Source organism: Maylandia zebra, linkage group LG7 (genome assembly GCF_041146795.1).
Source record: "Maylandia zebra isolate NMK-2024a linkage group LG7, Mzebra_GT3a, whole genome shotgun sequence".
Lineage (NCBI taxonomy): Eukaryota > Metazoa > Chordata > Actinopteri > Cichliformes > Cichlidae > Maylandia > Maylandia zebra.
In genome coordinates this window covers 64,059,958-64,080,210 of record NC_135173.1, presented here as the reverse complement: position 1 = coordinate 64,080,210, position 20,253 = coordinate 64,059,958, and the positions used below count along the sequence as shown (strand labels likewise).

General features: G+C 40.4%; 1 protein-coding gene across 3 annotated transcripts in view; it reads right to left on the bottom strand.

Moving 5' to 3' along the window:
- The window catches only part of LOC101465128 (basic helix-loop-helix ARNT-like protein 1), a 31,148-nt gene extending 10,991 nt beyond the window's left edge, over window positions 1–20,157 (bottom strand). Inside the window, exons 1-12 of one of the 3 annotated variants that reach the window (XM_004566088.4) lie at window positions 20,002–20,157; window positions 11,495–11,673; window positions 8,145–8,208; window positions 6,031–6,178; window positions 5,579–5,599; window positions 5,324–5,356; window positions 3,994–4,023; window positions 3,259–3,416; window positions 2,754–2,833; window positions 2,546–2,638; window positions 2,159–2,276; window positions 1,630–1,779 (exon numbers count right to left, since the gene is read on the bottom strand). In XM_004566088.4, the coding sequence (XP_004566145.1) occupies window positions 1,630–1,779; window positions 2,159–2,276; window positions 2,546–2,638; window positions 2,754–2,833; window positions 3,259–3,416; window positions 3,994–4,023; window positions 5,324–5,356; window positions 5,579–5,599; window positions 6,031–6,178; window positions 8,145–8,190 (877 nt within the window). In that variant the 5' untranslated portion in view covers window positions 8,191–8,208; window positions 11,495–11,673; window positions 20,002–20,157. Of the gene's footprint in view, window positions 1–1,629; window positions 1,780–2,158; window positions 2,277–2,545; window positions 2,639–2,753; window positions 2,834–3,258; window positions 3,417–3,993; window positions 4,024–5,323; window positions 5,357–5,578; window positions 5,600–6,030; window positions 6,179–8,144; window positions 8,209–11,494; window positions 11,674–19,679; window positions 19,824–20,001 lie in introns of those variants that run through there. The other 2 variants (XM_004566089.6, XM_023153161.3) reach the window with 2 other exon arrangements.
- Window positions 20,158–20,253: the final 96 nt, after the last annotated feature.

Sequence of the window (20,253 nt, the reverse complement as noted above, 5' to 3'; positions counted from 1 at the left end):
TAAAGATCATAAAGATTCCGGCAAAAATCTTCTTCATCTGACTTTACCGAGCAACCGCCTATCAGGAAAAAAAGGCCCTGCGCCTCAGGTTTCAGCTCCTCTCATCTACAAGTGCAGCGCATGTTGTTTGCAGATAAGCGCTCGCAGTCTCACTCAACTGAAAGCATCTTTGATTGATGCTTCATAGCTCTGACTTTCAGAGGCAGCCCTATTTTCAAAGATTATCACTGGTGAGATTCTTTTATGGCGTGTAAGCTTTGCTGATTAATTAAAAGGTTTTCAAATGAATAAATAAACTCTGTCCTCTCATCGGGTAATAGGACGCATTCATACACAGAAAACACATCATTCAAATAACTACTTAAACACAAAAGAAATACCTGAAACATGAATAAATAATCACTGCTCCATCATTACTGTTATAGCTTCCCCACCTGAGCCCTCATGCATTACCGAAATAGGATGCATCTATTTTAGCCAGTTCTAGTATAAAAGACAAGAAAAAAGCTGATAACTGTCAAATGTATCGTTTTCATTATAATATGAAAAATTTGAATAGTTAAACTAACAAAAGCCGACCAAAAATTTAACCTTTTCAAGCACTAAAATCTAAGCAGACAGGTCTTTCTCTAGAATTTGTTTTTGACAATATAGAGCGGGTAAATAAAGGTTAAATAAACACCATGCTCTCATGCCAACTGAGGTGCAATTCCTTGTTATGAAAAGGATGTGAACCTAAAAATAGAAGAACAGGAACACCAGGAAATGAGGGCTTTTGGTTTCATAAGGAGGTGATGGAGATATTTACAAAGCACTGTGTGAGATGTAAATAGAGAGGAGAGAGAAGCCGCTCCAAAGGTCTCTTAAGACACGGGATGCAAAACACTGCTGGCTTCATCGAGCTGATATAGTGGAAGCTCTCCGCAATTCAGACGTGGCTTATTTTTATGTTAATGCTCCTCACCCGTTCTGTCAGACGATGTGGGAGAAACGAGCCACAGCAGCAATACCTTTTACCCTTTAGGCCTGACAGTGATGTAAAATGCTTGAAATTAGAGTTTGTTTAATATGACGATACTTTGGTAATTACAGATGCTACATCCTACATGTAGTCATGATGGTGCATCTACACCCTTAGATAATTGTTAAGGGAAAAACACACCATGTCATTTATTGTTAGATCCTGACCAGTCCTATCTCTGTGTCAAGGGTAATTAAGTTCTTGCTGTAGTGCTGCGTGCATAAATGAGTGCATCCTTCTTTATTTAGAGATGCTTGCACACGGACCCTGCAGGTATGTCATTAACTTAGAATAAAGAGTTTTAGAAGCAACTGGGAACAACAAACTAACTTCAGCTGTTACTTTTTGTCAGATCTAGACACCAATCTCCAAAAGAGTAAGTGGTAACTTGACTGCACGTGCTTCATAAGATTGCTGTCACAGCTTTTCACAAGGCTGTGATCAGTCCACCCATACAGAAACAGCACTGACAAGCAGAGACATCAGATTTACAGAAATGAGTGGATGTCAGAAAGGGACCAGAGAGCTGATAAGCACAGAGCTTTTTCAGGTGGTGCTCTGACAGAGAGGAAGGTTGTCAGGTTTTAATGAAGACGATGGCACGCTACCTTTTTTCTTAGAGCAGGTGGAGGGAAAGTCTTTATCTTCTACTTTGACAGACTGCCTGTTGCACTTCATCCTGCAGAAAAATGACCGCCTAGCTCCAGAACAGAGTCTAGAAGGACCGGGGGTGATGTCCGTCTTCACAGGAAGACCAGCTGCAAAAATAAAGGAAAGAAAATAATCAGTCAACAGAAAACGACTATTCTTTCAAGCCTCAGCAATTTTAGAAAGAAGGACTTGCACACAAATAACAAAGGAAACGCACATGTGGAAAATAAATCCATTTGGAGCTCTTGGTTGCATTTTCTATTCTTAGTGCCTTGAATGATTCACACTTCCCCTGTTTTACCTCCAGCTGTGTTTGCCATCGTTAAATCAACAGGCTTTTCCTTTGAGAAAATGCACTGACTGTTTCTAGCCTTCAGTTCCCTATATGGGGTTCCTTTTTCACACCATTTGGTGTGACAGATTTTAACGGCATTGACCAAACTCTTGGCTCTACAAAACAGATTACACACGTCCATTTTTGCTTACTTTTAGCATCGATGAGTCTCTCTCGTGGGGCTGTATCAGAGGACGACAGCTGCTCTTTGACCTTGGCGATGTCCTTGGGGTGAAGGTAGTCAAACAGGCTCTGACCTATCAGGTCATTCTTGAGAGGAGAGAGAAAGATGAATAAATTTGAATTGTTTAATTTGTGGAATTTCAAATTAGGATGGATAGACAGATGTTTGCTGGCTATGAATTGTCCACTTGTTTGTGTAGTAATAGTGATTGAGCAGATTCACAGCATCCTTCTTTTGCTTTGTAAAGGAACTAACGCATGCCTGTCGCAGATCCACAGTAAAGCCTTTTAAGGTGGCTTAAAAATCATCCACCATTAACAAAAAGATCCCTTCATTCCTCAGGCTGTCAGCGTACCTGGCTGTAGTTGAGAATCTTGTACACGGATTCAGAAACAAACAGGATCTTGCCACGATCGCATCCGACCACAAACAGGAAGCCATCAGCAGCCTGCATTATTAAACAGAACGTTAAAAACTGGATTAAAAGTTCATTTCTGGAGGTTTTTCCCCCCCTTTGTATAGTTATAAAAAGAACCTTAATTATTTTTGATTTTTCCACTCACCCTTAGTATCAAGTGCTTCAGTTCATCATCTGAGAGGAAGGAAGGCTTGTAGTTTGCCTCTGTGTACGGGTTGGCTGCACCTGCACACAACATTAAAACACACGCAGGTCACACCTGTGACTATTCAGACTGCACATGCACACATAAGAGCATTTTTAGAAAGCTGTATGCTCCCACTTAATCTTATTTGCTTTGAGTACCATGAATTTATCTCCCTTTAAGAATTACACACAGTTCCATATTTGGAAATGTTTACCAAAGGATTACCAATATCAACTGACCATCATCAATTATCTTCTTTGTCACCTGATCAGTAAAAACCTCTCACGTTTCCCATGTTTATGAATATGTTTCGTTGTTTAATCTTTATTTAACTGGGATGGAAACCCTCAGGTCCTCAACAGCGCATATTTCACATGTTAGTACAAAAACTGATGCGAGCAAGTGTTTGAATGAGAAGACTTTTCACTTCGTTGCCTCCCCAACCCTCCCAGTTGATTCTAACCTCTGAGCGTCTTCATGTGTTGGACAGCCATCCGGAGGACTGTCAGTTTATCCAGCTTGCGGGACATGGCATTGCAGGTGGGCACCAGTGACGCCAGCTCATCGATGAAGCTGTTCATCTTGTCTCTGCGACGTTTCTCAATCTGGCTATGGGCCTCTCTGTGCAGGAGAAGACATCAGACATCAAAAAAGTGTCAATGAACAAAGTCATTTTCCACCCATCTTGCTGGCAGAAATCCACAGTAAATAATAATAAACCAACTTGGCTGAACTTTACCTGCTCTACAAAATACAAACTCCTAGCACCTTATCCAACAGACTCCACTGTCTACGCATTCATAGTCCTGTCTAACATGATATAAATCAGCTAGCAAGACGCAAAGAAAACAGCCTCAAGAGACATGAAGAAATCCAGTTTTTGTTGTTCTGCCGATCCTCCACGACTATAAGGTTATATCCTTCCTGCTTGTCTGCTCTCGCTTTGCACAGAAGCAGCTATAAAAGAGAATTCTTTCCATGTAAGAGAAAGACAGCTTGGCTTTAGCAATTAGGTTTGCTTTTACAGTCCCCTTCCACATAATGCTTGGATCTATACACTTCAATGTATAAAGTTTCTTATTATCAGTGTGCACAAAGATCTCTCTGTCCCCATCCACAGAGTGACATTTAATTCATGCAAGGGAGCTTAGCAGGTAAGGGGGAATGGGAGAGAGAGAAAGAAAAGGAGTGTTTATACCTGGCATTCTTAATCCTGCCCTGTTGGTCACTGAAAAGACAAAACAGAGAAAGAATTAGAGAGAGAAATTAGAGAGGACTGAAGGGTTTGATTGTTAAATTAATGCGATAGCACATACTTTAAAAGGGCAGCAAGAGGGCAAATCTGATGACTAATGCAGTACAAACATGACACATCTCTTTATCTCATATTTACAGTTAGGAAAAAAGAGCAACAACAAGGAAAATGTCCACTCCACTCTACAGACACACCCAGACGATGACTTCATAGTACATGCAAATGATTCCTTGACTTTCCAAAAACAATTAGGACGAGTTAAACTCGTCTAAAAAGTCAGGAGACTGACTTTATTTTGAGATAAAGCATCTCTCCAAACTCGGCGTTGTCTGTGTCTTTTTTGGGTTATTTCTGCTAGTGGAAGATTTGTCTAATCCAGTGTGTGGCGAGCACTTAGTTCAGTAAAACCAAAGGGTAATACATCCAAAGCCCCTTAAGTTGCTATGTAACGTGACTACGTCATTCACTCTCCTTCAGGCAGCACTCCCTACTGCACCCCCAGCTGAACTGCAGACATGTCTGTACAGTAGTGAAATGGTTCTCCTCGATTGGCTTTGGTGTCACAGTGCAGTGTGCAAGAGATTTTCCCCTGGAGAGTAACATGCATTACAGCAGCTGTAGTAGTTTATGATACTTTTCCTGTGCAGCTTATTACATTCATTCAACTTTGCTTTAACTTTATGAACATTTCTGCGAAAAATTATTTTAATACACCCATCACTGCCTTTCTTTCCCTGTTAAGTGAAATTAAATTGCACTGATGACGTCCGATGCAATAAAATGATCGAACATGCAGTCCTAACATGGTGAAAAACTCTGACGTGTCAGATTTGGTCATATAGATCATGGCAAAAGTCCTCGTGGCGGAAAACTTAAACATCTTTACTGGGTGTTTATTACCCGATCGTTCTCTACTGTGCTCTAAAGGACAAACCTTGGAATCTGTGTAATATTCAGAGCAACATGGATTTTTATTCTAGTAAGAGCTGCTGTTGTTAAAAATAACATCTCTCAATACTCTGAGCAGCATCCAGTGTAAAACCTCCATTCACCTCCTCTGTGTTTATGTGGGCACTGAAACATCCAAATACAGATCTCTGAGATTCACAAATGTGAGTGTGAAAACACGAACGTTATGATTTGGCTCAACGGACCCTTTAAGTTGAAATCAACAGGGAACCCAATCGTGCCAGAAGCAGGATATTTCAAGAGCAATAAACAGACACATCCAGCAGATTAAAGCTCTATCACCATGGCAATAATGGCGCCTTACCTGCCCAGTTTATCTTTATCTGGGTCCATGTCACTGAGAAGGAGAAAACAGGAGATATAAGTTTCAGCAAGACCACAGGAACACATTCAAATAACCAGAGCACTTCACAAAGGGTTCACTGGGTTGAGTAGGTTTGCTTTTCAGTCTGTTCAATATTTCATGGTGCAAAAGATTATGTGTGAGGGTTCAGTGGCATTTCAGGCTGATTAATTGAGTTTGCTAGATCTACTAACATCGAGTAATGTTTGAACTTACTCAAATGAGAAGCCATCAATTCTGCAAAGAAACACAAATTTATCAATCAATTTTTTGTCACTGAATGATTCAGATCATTATGTTTTTTTTAAACAACGTGTAAAGTGTTAGCAACATTGGCTAACAGTGTTTAAGGACACAAATGTTATGAATATTGTAGCACACCTGCACTAATGAATGCAAAAGACTTTGTGTCTCCATAATCAGACATGGTTAATAGGACCAGAAACACTCTGTCTATCTAGTCATTTCACTTTATCACTTCTTCCCATAATTCTCAGTCTGTATATTTTTCCCCTTTCTCTGTGCACCTTATTGCCAAGAATAAATTCAAGGTCTATTTATGTGATGTTACAGTTACCACTGCTGGTAAGTCAAGCAGTAGTAGCAAATATGTTTATATTACCAATAAAGTGAGCATTTGAGCTTCTCTTTCTTCCTTGTCTACTTACTGGTAGTCGGTGGTGCTGCCTTTCCTTTTGCGGGTGTAGTCCATGCCAGGCGTGCTGATGGAACTGGAGATGAGGTCAGTGGAGCTGGGGGACATGAAGTCGGTCATTGTAGACGAGATGTCCATCCTTTGGTCTGCCATCAGGTCATCTGCACAGCACAATGAGACACTGAGCTTAAAAACAGACATCTCTCTGTGTGCGGATTTAAGGCCTTTATACACAGTGTCACAAAAAAATAAATAAAAAAATAAATTTAAATAAATTTAAAAAAAACCCCAAGATTCCATTCTTTTGTTGGTTTGTTTTTGGGGGTTTTTGTAGGTACGAACTGGTCGTGTAAAGCGTATACACACTGAAAGCAGTCTGTTTTTGTGAAAAATGCACTGCAAAAGTTGGTGTTTTTCCTTCATTTATTTGTCACCGCATTTGTGGCTTTACCAGTGCACAAGTGTTTCACCAAATTAAAAAAAAATACTACATACACATTTTTAGTAACCATTTTTATTTCACCGGCTGCTGAAGCTACATAATCTTAAGACAAACTGGCAACCTAGTAAACCACACTGCCAAACCAGAATAACAACAGTTGACGACTTTCTTTGTTGTGACTCTTTCTGGGTGACTCTGCAGTGGTTATCAAGCCGCCTGCCTGCACAGGGCTCCAGATGAGGAGGAGTGACTGCTGTGCCACTGCTGACTGAGATCACAACACTCTGCGTGGTTGGAATAATTACATTTGCCCCAAACGAGTTGGTGGCTGTGTGAGTCTATAACTCATATTCATAGCAAAAAGTAAAACAAAAGCTCCCACTCCTGTATGAGACATCATTGCGGCTATATAAAGCTCTTGCAGTTTGACCAAGTACGATAAATGTTATTTTATTCACTTATTTATTTTTTTTAAATTGAAGGACAAATGCACATATTTAAAGGGGACCTATATATTGTTTTATTGGTGTAAAGATTCTTAAACCACAGTCTGTTGTTGTAGACAGCAAACCAGATGGATGATGCCTCTGGCACACATTTCAAAAATCCAAAAGGACTATCCAGCAGTTTCAAATACAGCACAATAAACCAGCAACTGTCATGATTGCCAGATTAGTTCAACAGCTAAACAAACGTATCAGCTGCTGTTTTGACAATGTAGCACAATTACATGAATAACCGAGCTGACGCTAATCTGACACGTAAATGTATTAACCAGGGGGCGTTAAACAAGCTGCTCAGAGGACAGAACCGGCCAGCAAAAACATCCACTATGGTTCCCTGGATGGCACTGCAAAGTGTGAAAATTTCACCTCATTAATATCCAGAATTGTTCATTAAATGTAAATCATGGCGAGGTAACGTCAGCGTAACAGCACTGACAAACGCTGAGAAATTGCTTCAATCGTAGGAGGAAGAAAAAATGTTTATTCATAGACGAAGGCAGGTAATTATGAAACAGGTTTGCTGCCTTAAAGATGTTTTCTGTGGTTCGTGAACTAAATTTTTAAATATTTTTAAGACAGGTCTACTTTACTAATAGAAAATGAATGGATCCTACGGTTCATACACAAACACATTCTTGCTAAATGACAGCTGCAACATAAGGACGAATATTTCCCCAGAAATATAAAAATCCATTTGCAAATCTAAAAAGGCTCTTGTGCCAGATTTCAACAGACCCGTGTGCAACCTTGTTATTCAGTCTTTTGGTGATTAAACCCTCTCTTTTAAGAAATAGCTGCAATGCAGGCGTCTGTGTGTATTAGAAGCTAAAATAAAAGAAACAATCCACTGTTTCTTTGCAGAAGAAAATAAGCAACACAGAGCAGACAGTCACACAAATGTCGCATGCATATGCATGCATAGACCGAAACTACTGGGTCTAAGTATGTAAATGAACTGACAAATAATAAGCGCGACATGTGCGGGATTACTCATATTATCCGTGCTGACAAGAAATCACTATAAAAGGTCTGAGGTCAAGATCAAAGCGGAAATACTGTAGTTGTGAGAAACGGAGGTGACTATCTGCACAGACCTTTTTTTCAATAAAGCGTGCACACTTAATTGAGAGATGCACAGAGGGAAATACTAATTTATTTTTTAGGAAGGGCCAAACTCACCACAGATGTTCATCACAGCCTGTGTGTTAAAATCATCTCCTTCCATCCACTCTGGAGCCCTCAACTGTGAACACACAAAAGCAACACTTTAAGATGGAATCATTCTGAGAATCTGCAAAGACAAAAACAAAGAAATCCCAAAACAAAGAAAATACAGACAGAGTAACTGTTGCCTGGACACATGCAGCAAACATCGTGTCATCTGGGTCAAGTGTGCAGGCGCAATAAACAGGAAGCCACTATTACAACTGCATGTATTGAAATACTGTAAGCTATTTAGGTCGCACCGTATCAGTTACATGACACATAAATCAGACTGGTTGAGATGTGCCATGTGCATTCCAATTCGCCAACTACAACCCTGGCAAGTGTTTAAACTTCAGAGATGATGAAACCTTCCCAAGTGACTCTGAGCTGACTGAAGAAGGCCTGTCGTTAACAAGAGTTCTTGCTTAATTATTCAGTCATTTTCTGTAAAGGTTTCGATTAGAGTTTTCGAGCACATGCATGCGCAAACAGGTGGCATGACTCATCAAGAGCCACACTAATGTTTCAGAGGAATGGGTGAACCCCCCCCCCCCAAAAAAAAAACAATATAAGCAAATGTATTTACTGTGAAGCCTCTAAACCAGGGGTGTCAAACTCAATTGCACAGGGGGCCAAAACTCAAGGCACACTTTAGGTCGCGGGCCAAACAAGATAAACATTTATTGAACATGTTTATGTTTTTTTAAACATAAATATGAATAAAAACAGACAGGAATATTATTCCAGATTAAATAAACTTAAAAAAAAATAAACTTTAACTTTAAATATTTTGCTCTTCATAAAAATATATCTTGTCAAAATTATGCAAGTTAGAAATATGAACATGCTGCCAAAAACCCCAGAAAAAATAAATGAAAGCATACACAAGGTTGGAGCCGCATGTAGATGGAGCTGAGGCATTGCTTCAGGAATGGAAATAATAAACTGTGCGGGCCATTCAGTGTCGTACTTTCCCTTGAGTGTATCATTACACTGCAGCTCCATCTGAATCTGCACAGGTGCAGTTCAGCAAAGTCCGCTGACTTGGTTCAACATTACTTGGCAACAGGGAAAGTGAGGCAGGTTGCACTGGTGCATTTGTGACAGCTTCACTTGAAATGCCTTCACCGCATCATACATGCCATGTCCATGAACTGACAGATTTCCTTGCTGAGCTCAAAAACTCTATTGAGAATTTTTATCCCAACTCAGCCAACCGACCTCTGTATGATGGCATGTCGGCAAACTCTGAATCTATTTCCCACATAAAAGACTGACATTGACGGTGATTTAAACTTTTAGCTCAGATAAAATTTACGGTTTACGTTACGGTGATCATTACATGCTCCATTTTTAGGACTTTACCACACAGCGTTTCCTGGTGTATGATGTAGTGATATGCTGTTAACTCACCGGTACAGTTCTCCTCCTGCATCTTTACTCACAACCTGCTGACCAGTTGCTTTTTTCACCGCACAACACCGGCGCACCATCTGTTGTAAGTCCAACAAGTTTGTCCCAGGGCAGTTTCATGTCGGTTACACTTTAACATACGTTTTAAAAAATGTCTTTCCCTGTCGTTGTCCTGTGCATCGATTTAATGTTCAATATTTCCTCTCCAAGGATGAAGATGGCCAGCTGTGCAATCAGCTGTGCAATGTCCATCATGTCTGTACTTTCATCCACAGCAAGAGAGTATGCGATAAAGTTTTTGCTTCTTTCACACAACTGTGTTCTTAAATCAGTGGCCATCTCACAAACCCGATCAGCAATCGTATTTCTCCTCAGGCTCACATTTGCCAAAATCTGCGTTTTGTCTGGACACAAGACGTCGCACAGCTTCATCATGCAGCTCTTCAGAGTGGTACCGGGCTAATTTGGCTCCTGTGCTACAATAAAACTTGCTTTCACAACAGCTTCACTTTGTGATTTTGCTCTGGTGAAAAACGTCTGCTGAAATGTCAGATTCTTCTTTAGCTCTTCTACTTTCTGTAGTTTCTGCTCTGCGTTTAGGTTTTTCAGCTATCCTGACGTTTTGTCTCGTAGTGCCGTCTTAAATTAAATTCCTTAATTACAGCCACATTAGCTCCACTAATAAGACACACGGGTTTACCAGCATGTCTGTAAACATATATTCAGTCACCCACTGGCGCTGAAAGGCTCTGCTTTCAGAATCAACTTTTCTCTCCACCATTGTGAGCGGCTAGCTTCGCAATAACAGAAGTTTGACTTGTTTGAGGCGGGAATGTTCCCAGTTAGCCTAGCGTTCAGCAAGGAGGCTGCAGTGCTGCATTATGGAATCTGTAGTTTGTATATCATTAGCACCTCATATTGCCGGGCCATGCATAACAATAATAGTACATCTATAAAAAAATATTCTCACGGGACACGTGCTCTAAACGAACAAACCTTTGCTATTGAATGAGTTTGCCAAGTAAATGCACTATTCATACAGCTCCAGGTCAAAACAATATTTGCCTCGAAGAGCTTTATACTGTAAGCTAAAGACTAGAGAAAAGCAAAGAGAAACCCAAAGATCAGATCATCCCGTACGGTTAAAGAACGCCTGTCAAAGAACTCCTTTGACAGGAAGAGACCTCCAGCACAACCAGGCTCAGGGAGTGGAGAGGTCAGGTGAAATAGAGGACAGAAAAGAGAAGTAAAGAGGAATCTCTCTCTCTCACTGCAACTCAACACCACAAAAAAAAAAGGAAGTAGGCATCACCTCGTCATTCAGGAGTTCAGGATACGAAACAAGAACAAAACAAAGACAAAAAAACTAGATATTCGATGCCATTATCTATTCACTCAACCGCAAGCAGGTGTGTGCACTAAACCACTTGTTCAAGGCCAAGCATACCATTTAAATTTTTTGCAATGGGAGTGCTGTTTTTATATAAGATGCTAAAAATGTCAGCAGCATGTGGAGGCGGTGAGCCTTTTTTCTGGGGTGAATGCTGATAAAGTTAAACAGCAGTCAGCCAGAATCAGATGCATGCAACATGTCACTGCTCTGAAAACATGACTCCTTTAAAACCAGATTTAGTCCTTAAATTGTGTAAGCAAATATAACAGAGGTGTATTAATACATAAGTTCACTGATAACTTAAATTGAACCAAACACTACAAATATTACATGGAAATAAAAATACATAAATATCACATTTTTAATGTCACACTTATTCCAAAGCAAATGCTGGCCTAGTTTTCAAATATGTTAATTATTTCTCGCACTGTGAAGGAGGACTCCTTGGTTCAAATTCACATCTCTGAAATATGAGTAGGCACCTCCTACAGATGGCGTGCAGAGCGGCTTCAGTTACCTGGACAGGAAACTGGAACAGGCTTCCTGGAGGGGCCTGGTATCGTCTGAATCAATCTGGTCTGCTCGGTTGTGATCTGGTCTGAGTCTGGTTTGATTCAGCCTGACCTAGTTTCATCCACTTTGAAGTGGTCTCCCCTCATATGATCAGATCCTTAAGCAGCTGGGGCCCGTCTACATCTGCAGGGGGATGAAGAGAAATCTATGAGTCAGGTGCAAAATCAATCTGTCGCCAATCTCTAAATGTAAGCAAAATGTATTCAAGTAACACACTCAAAATCCAGGGCTAAACATTCATTCTGGTACGAGATAAAAGCCAACTACAAGTCACATTCTGCAAAATATTTACTCATTAGTCCCAGCAAATTAATGAATCACTTTTTGGAGTATATCTCCTGCACAGATTCAAGCTCAGTTTCATTGTCAGTAGCTTTATATTAACTGGATACATTGCTTCAGAAAATGCCTGAGTGATGGAGATGGGAGAAGCGCAGCACATCAAGGTGGCAACACGGCTGCCAACATAGATCTGTATGAGATTTAAGAAAAAGTATTTTCCAACACGGTGAGCTACCCAGCTGTTCCCACTGTGCTATAGAAATGTGAGGAGTAACTGGGTAAAGATTCTACTTTACATTTATGAAAATGTCAAAATGACGTCTGTGTGCAGAGACAAGTTATGGAGGAAGATTTTTTCAGCTTTAGTTAACAGGTGTATCCATCAATTCCAATCTTAAGAGTGTAATATTAATGAACCTTTATTAGAAAAAGTAGATGAAGATAGATGTAGAATGAGTGCCGATCGGGTTCATAAAACAACTATCTAATTTTCAGTAACAACACAATGTGAAACTCAAGATGCAGGCAGGAGAGTACTAGGTCAGGACGAGTTTGGTGAGCTCTTTTATTGGGACAAAGCCCTGGGCTAGAAGGGGAAAACCACTATGTCATGATTGAGCACTGAAAGGAACTGGTGCTGGAGTAAAAAGTGGGTCAGCCAATCTCTATGGTCTCTAACCAGCCAGCCTCGATTTCCATCCACCACCTACTTCTACTTCATCAGTGAGTCAGCAAGGCATTCTGCTTTGATTCCCTGTTGAACAGGGAAACACCCACTCAGACAGGCAGGAAGCAGGCAGAAAGCCCGTTCATACACGAAAGACGCATCCAGCCGGCAAGTCAGCTGCCAAATCTCCCAAATACTTCCACCATGGCCAGTGATGGAACGTTTTTGTAAAGATGTGAAAAGATTTTACAAATATCAAATACACTACAAATTAATACTCGATGCTTCAAACAGGGATGAACCGAAACCCTTGCACTCTCATCTTCTCTTACCCAGAAATATCAAAACTGTACACTGGCTTGTGCAAAGACCTCTGGTCAGTGAAATAAAATGGAATATTTTAACGACTGCTATTATATCCAGCTTCCTGTGAGATTTAATAGTTTCAACCCCAACATGAGTCATTTAAAAAAAAATTTAAAAAATTATTACAGCTTTCAGAGCTCCACAGATGGAATCTGCAAGCATGACATAATTCTGTGGGTACTTGTAATGTGATTTCACTCAGCATTAACTCTTAACTGGTGACTTTTAAACTCATAAAGCTTTAAATGTGCCCCTTTTGAATGACCAATTTAATTAAAAAATAAAAAATAAAACTCACAGTACAATGCAAACCTTTTGGACAAACATCACAATACAGGCAATTCTGAAATATGCAAGAGACTACAATAAGTTGACCTGTAAAACAACCTGATATACAGGTACAACTATGTCAGACTTTAAGTCCCTGCACACTCACACAGGTGTTTTCTTTTAATTCTATTCGTGGGTGGAGCTATTCTGGGAATTTCTCTACGTGAGGTCACCAAATCTTACGTGCATAGTTGGGGTTTGTATTGTTGCAGCAGTCAGGGTGTAGCAGCCTGTCTGCAAGGATGTGAAAGGGTTTACTGCATAGATTGAGTGCAGTGTGCTCACATTCAGCTTTTTACAGCCAAGAACTAACTGTGTGCCGAGTTTGAGTTTTTCATCATCACTGGGCAGGTCTTGCCAAACGATAACAATCCCAGCTACATTTCTAAACAAATGATAAACAACCGATTTAAATTTAAGCACTGACAAGGAAGTAAAGTCTGGTTGTCAAGTCTCAGGGCTCAACATTGCTGACCCAAGAAGACCCTAGCAGCGCTGTATGTGGAAATTATAATCTCAGATTCAGGGCAACAGGTCCAAGTAAGTGTCTGGATATGCTTGTTATCTAGAAAGACCTGTGCTTCTCTGGCAGCATGAGATTGCGCCCTGTCCAGCTGAAAAAAAAAAAGCACAGGTCAAGGTGCTGCTACAAAAATGGCCCGAGTACAGGTTGGAGCATTTCCATTGCGAACAATCAGATCACAGATTGTGCTCTCATGGATATGCATGGCTGCTGATCCAGCTGGGACACTCATGCAGGCATCCGGCATGCCAACAAGTCCAACCTCGGTTGATGGCGGCACTCATGACAATGCTGTGCACACACTGCTTTTTGTGTTCTGAGACGAGTGGCTAGAAAATGCAGAAATGTATATATTCTGTTCTTGTGCTGAGTAACATAGCAGTCATTGCTGCTGTTATTCAAATACAAAGGCATAAGCTTATGATGGAAAAAGTAATGAATTAATACTCTACAGCTGGAGAGTGTTCAACAGGGAAAACGTCACATAGTGCCCAGTCTGTTGTTACATAGAGCGAGTGTCAATAACTGCACCTTAACTGAGAGACATCTCAAATGGCAAAGAGATTATGCAATCACTCAAGCCAGTGCTGGTGGCGACAAACAACATGTGCAGCGACAAGAGCGAAACCAACTTTCACTTTTGAGTGACACAATAAGCACCGATCCTCTTTCCTCATAGTAATAATAGACCCCATCCATCAAGACCCATCACAATGATATGACAGCACCAGCAGCCCCAGACACCAGTTTTAAATCTTTGCTTTTCTTGTTGCCATGATATCTGAAATCTACTTTGACAGAAGGCAGGTAATTATTACAGATGGCCATGACATTATATTTATTTATTACAATACAAAGTAATAAATAGAAAGGCCATTACTAAACAACAGGACTGCCACGATTACGTCGACTATTAAAATCGTGGATGTGTCGTTTGAAGCTTTGTAAGATCCTGAAAGACGCAGGAATAAGTAGTAGGATTTAAGAGTGTAATAACAGACTGAAACAGCAGATGGCAGCACTGCATGTCCAGGGATGCCAGCTGCCGTTAAACCCCAAAGAAGAAGCAGCAGTGTCTGGTTTCATAGCTGTGTCCAAATTTAGCGGCCGCATCCTTCGGAGGCCGCATTTGTAGGCCAATTACGTTACAGCGACGTGGCGAAGCCTGTCCAAATTTGAAGATTTCCCCAAACGTGGCTGAAAAATGCATCCTTCATTTCCCCAGATTTGAAGGATGGGTCGGGTGTATCCTTCGTGGCCCAAACTATTCCAGAATTCATAGCGTGGCCCAGCCAATTCCAGTTTTCAACAATGGCGGCAGCTACTTAGTTTTAATATTACTCTTATTACTATTTCTGGGTCACAAAATAAACTTTTAACATATTTTCAGGCGAGAATGTAGCTGTGTAGCTTCAAATATCTGCTCGGTTTATCAAGACATCACACTTTTGCAAAAGTGCTCCGACGTTTTCGGAGACGTCTGTTACCCACCAGCTCGATAACTAGAGGGTTCAAGGCTCACTAGAGCCGGTGAGAACGGCAAACTCCCGGGACATCATTTTCAAACCCGCCGCAGTCTTTCGCTACTCAGGTTAAACATGATATAAAAGCCACTCAGATAATTTAAAAATGTTATTGTTTGGCTTTTTTTTTTATGTTTTATTTGTTCCTCAGTAAATCGGTTTGGCTGAGATTAAAGTTATAGTTTTTACACAGCTGAATAAACGTCAAACAGAGAACTGATTAAACAGAAGTGTGAAATGGTAGAGAATTTACTCCAGTGTCCTGTTATATTTCACATAGAAAGAAGAGATGGCCGAGTTTATTAAACTCCACCGAGACAATCTGAAAAATTCATTAAAAGTTTAATAAACTGTCATCTTGTCTTTATTTTTAGTTATCACATACATTAAACACTTCAAGCTGTCAGCTAATGATAGTTATATAAGAGCAGACGCATGCTGGTGCAATAAGCTGTATGTTTTACGTCCAATGGATGCATGATCTGATTAGTCGACTAATCGCAAAAATAATCGGTGACTAGTCGACTATCAAAATAATCGTTTGTGGCAGCTCTACTAAACAATACAGTGTCCATCATTTTATTTGACAAAGTTATTCACAAGAGGAAAACATTCATAAAATCTTCACAAAAGTGGTCGTCCAAGCCAATTCACCCCAAAGTCAGAGAAACTTCTCAGTTAACAGTTAAATGTTAAAATTCATAACAGTAAAATTAGAAAGACTGAACAAATACAGCTTATTTTAAAGGGTTTTCAAACACCTAATCTCTCTAAGAAGAACATGGCAAATGACTTAGATTAGCAAAATTACATCTGAGCAAACCACATGACTTCTGGAACAATGTTCATTGGACATTGAAAATGTCTGGGCAAAATCCACAGCACCACGTTTGTCAAAACCAAACCACAGCATATCGGCACAAACACCTCATACCTGAAGGGGTGATGATGTGGGCACCTTGCAGTAATTAAGGCAACCACGAGCTCCTTTGTAAGCAAAGTATTCTTGAGCCCAATGTGAGGCCATCTGTCCCAACAAGCTACTGAACCATGGGGTATACTCAGTTTTTACTTTAATTTTTGTTAAACAAATGACAGTGCAATATGTTGTGAGTTGTTCCTCAACACAAACTGTATTTAAAAATTTTTAGAAGTTGATGAGGACCAGATGATTGTTTATTATCTCCCTAACTTGAGAATTGAAAAGAGGGTGTACTTTATTTTTTCCACTTGTGACTGTAAGTCAATTTTGAGTACAAAAGCAGTAAATAATTTCCATCCACCTAGCAACCCCTTCTTGTATACCTCAATTTCACAGTTGTACTCAACGGCCTGTTTAAGGTGGTAAACACGTTTCTTGTTTCCACATGTAGTGGAAACTGTTTTCTTGCTTATTGTTTTGCATATTTATAAGCTGGCATTTTTGGTGGAGCTTGTTGAAGTAGCTCCCTTTATAAACACTAAATACATGTCCCACTTTGTGTTGTGTATGCCAGCAGAATAAATGTATGGTGTATAGAATAGGACAGCTGGGTTAGACTTCCAACACCCTTGTGATTCTGATCTGGACAAGCATAAGAAGATCGATGCATGGATGGATGCTTCGAATCCCTTATGCAATCTATATGCAATGGGGAATAATGAGCAATATGTGCAGAAAGAATCCTTGGGATTTCAGGAAAATTGACCAATCAGGCCTGATAATATACAGGCCTGAAAAACCTGCATATTTGGAGACCAAAATTAGTCCAGCCAAGGATAAGGTTAAGTTTCCTTTTAAACATACTTAAACATACACCTGAGAACATTTTGTTTTTAGAGAAATTAGATTTTAATTTATTTAATATCAGGAAAAAATTACATTAAAATGCATTATTTGAAGTACAATGGAAAAAATTGTTTTTTTATTTATTTATTTATTGTATTTACACGAGTTAAAATCTTTTGGCTTGTTATCTCTACTTGTGTCTTTTTATTTAGATAAACACATTTATTGATCAATTTTCCTTTCAACCCCAACAATTCTTTACCTTTTCCCTTTTTTAAACCACAGAAGCTTACAGGGGAGAAATAAGTAAGTGTCAAGCATCGTATCTTCTTAGTTACATGCAAGGGTTTCCTGATGGATGTGGAACCTCTCTGTTTAGTCAATGGCATGGCTCGTTAGGTTTGTCCGGCCAAAGCATATGGCCAGTCACTGTGGCCAACATCTCCTATTGGGAATTAGACAGGAGGCATCTTTATTAAACTTGGCAGGGTGCCTTGGTTACATCCATCCATTTTCTTAACTGCTTATCCTACTTAGGGAAATGCGGTGGAGCTATCATAAGATCAGAGGCCGGGTACACACACTGTACAGGTTGCCAGACCATCACAGGGCCGACACAGAGATAGACAACCACACAATCTCTCACCTGCAGTCACAAGTAAACTCAACATGCATATCTTTGGACTTTGGGAAGAAGTGGGAGTACCCAGAAGAAGCCCATGTAGGCACATAAAGAATGTGTAAACTCCACAAAGAAAGACCTCAGCAGATCAGAAGATCCAAACTTTGTTGTGAGGCATCAGCGCTACAAACTACACCTCCATGCCATGTCCTTTATTTATTATTATTCATTACTGACAATGCTATTCACCCCTTAAGAAGGACATTTTCAGTAGCTCTCATACATTCACCTCTAAATAAACTGTGTCCCGTAATCTCATTTAAGCAAGCCTCACCAATTGGAACTTTCCTTGAGCACTTGTGGGCTCTTATGTTGAAGAATTATCCAAATGAATATTCATTACAATGGTTAACAGGAAATAACAGCTACATGTGTAGGATCACAACTTAAATCTCATTAAAAAAAATATGTTTAATAAGTTTACTAAGGTTGCCCTAAAATAAGGTTTTAAAAAGCTTTTCCCCCACTAACGTTATACTTCTACCACAATATTAGGCATTGAAGAATTTTCCACATACATTTTAATACAAGAAACTTTTAGTGTGACAGTCTCTCTCACATAATTACTTAGAATGATCTCTAGTTAATCTAAATTAGCATCCACATAGTCATGACAAGGATCTTTTTCTCTATAACGTTTTATATCATACAGTTTCCTCATAGAAACCAGAAGTTTGTCATCTGGCCTTCATGATCAACAGGATGGTTAACTGCAACCCTTCTGAGTCATCACAACAAATGTCTGCTGTAAAAATGTCTTTGTGGCTACATAGATCCGTACTGATAAGATCTGATATAGGTTGCTACCTGGCTAGAAACAAAAACAAAGACACAGTCTGAAGTTCACAGCAAGTGCCTTTCATGTGGTGAAACAGTTAATGGATAATCTACTCAAGGCAGGCATGAGAAACTACAAAAACACAAGGTGCACCTGTCAAACTAACACACGAGACAGTAATCCAACAAAAAAAAAAGATTAACAGCAAACTGCCTTTAACACAACGTCCAAAGGTTTAATATGATGTATCCCCAAATAGATCCATAAACCCTGTGTACTAAAAAAAGGCTTCAGTGTGGTGAGAGTGACTCAGATGATGAATCAACAGTGACAACCAACTGTTTCCTATCCTGCTCAAGACCATTTCATATCCTCCCAGTCAAAACCAGCTGGTCCTCAGCAGGACCCGCCTGAAACCAGGTATGACATGCAAGGAGACCTGCATGCTCATTGGCTAACACCTAATCCTCCTGTCTGTCTCTAATAATGACAGTACATTAGAAAATGTATGTGACGTCTTACTCAATGTGACCTGAAATTAGTTGCTGTGCCCATAAACACATAAGGAAAGTGTTTATTGATGCCAGGGCAGAGGGCTGTTTTCCCATAGACTTATACAGGACAGGAAGGCTTTTCTACAACCACAGGTATCGCCCTCTGGTGCTCATTAGCCTTGCCAGCTGACATCCCTGGGTATTAGGCCTTCTGCACTTGTTTCACTTTTAAGCCACGTCCACCCTTTATGATGCCCAAGATGTGTAACAACAAACAACTAAAATCGTCACTCACTCAGCTTTCGAGCGGTTTGGTTAGGTTTTGTTTCGGATTTTATATTATCTATCACACCCCATATCCTCCTGCTTCAATAATACACTAATTACATGCACAGTATAACCACAACCCAATCAAATAGTCTTTGATCAACCACAGCAGAGACACCTAGCGGTGGCCACATTTCCACAGCAAGTGCATACACCGTCGCGATACTTAAGACAAGCACAGGTCTCCAAATAAATAGAAGAATAGCACAGTACCGTTGAGGCCTTTTAAAGAGACAAGCAATGGAGGCTTTGAAGTTACCGGAGCAGGATAGATGCTGCTGAGTATACCCACCAAGGCCCGTTTTACACAGCTAATGCGCTAGCACTGGAGCTTTACTCACTTGGGTCACGTTCAGTTAATAAACTGAAAGCCACTGACCGGCACTTACCCACGCCCGAGCTTCCTCTAAGTCCCGGCGATTCCTGGCACCACTTAAACCAACCCCGCCAAACTAAAGGCGTTTTCCGCACTTTTTGACCATAACGGCATTTCTCCCCCGTCTGCTAACATTAGCATACAGCTCACTGCTAGCTACTGACTGTCAAGACTTGGCCAGCAAAGCTAAAGTCCCTCCTCCTGCTCTAGAAAACCACACTGACATGACCACAGCGCTGGGAAAACATCGACGATATCCATCACAGACTGAAGCCCAGCAAAGTCACACAGACGCGGCGTCAACAAACATATCCTCGTTCTTGTGTTATACTTACAAAAGATCCAGGGGGACTAATCCATCCATTGAACGCCGCTGGTAATATGTAATAGCAACACACAGAAGTGTGACATAAACGATTTTCAATCGGTGACCCAGTTTCTCTTCACCGTCATGCCTGTCGGACCACTAACCTAGTTTTTCAACCAATAGCGTTTGCCCTACCGTCGTAGGTGTCCTGTCAGCCAATCAGACGCGAGTTCAGGCTGGGAAACAATGACCGACGTGCTCATTAGCCAATGACGGTCGG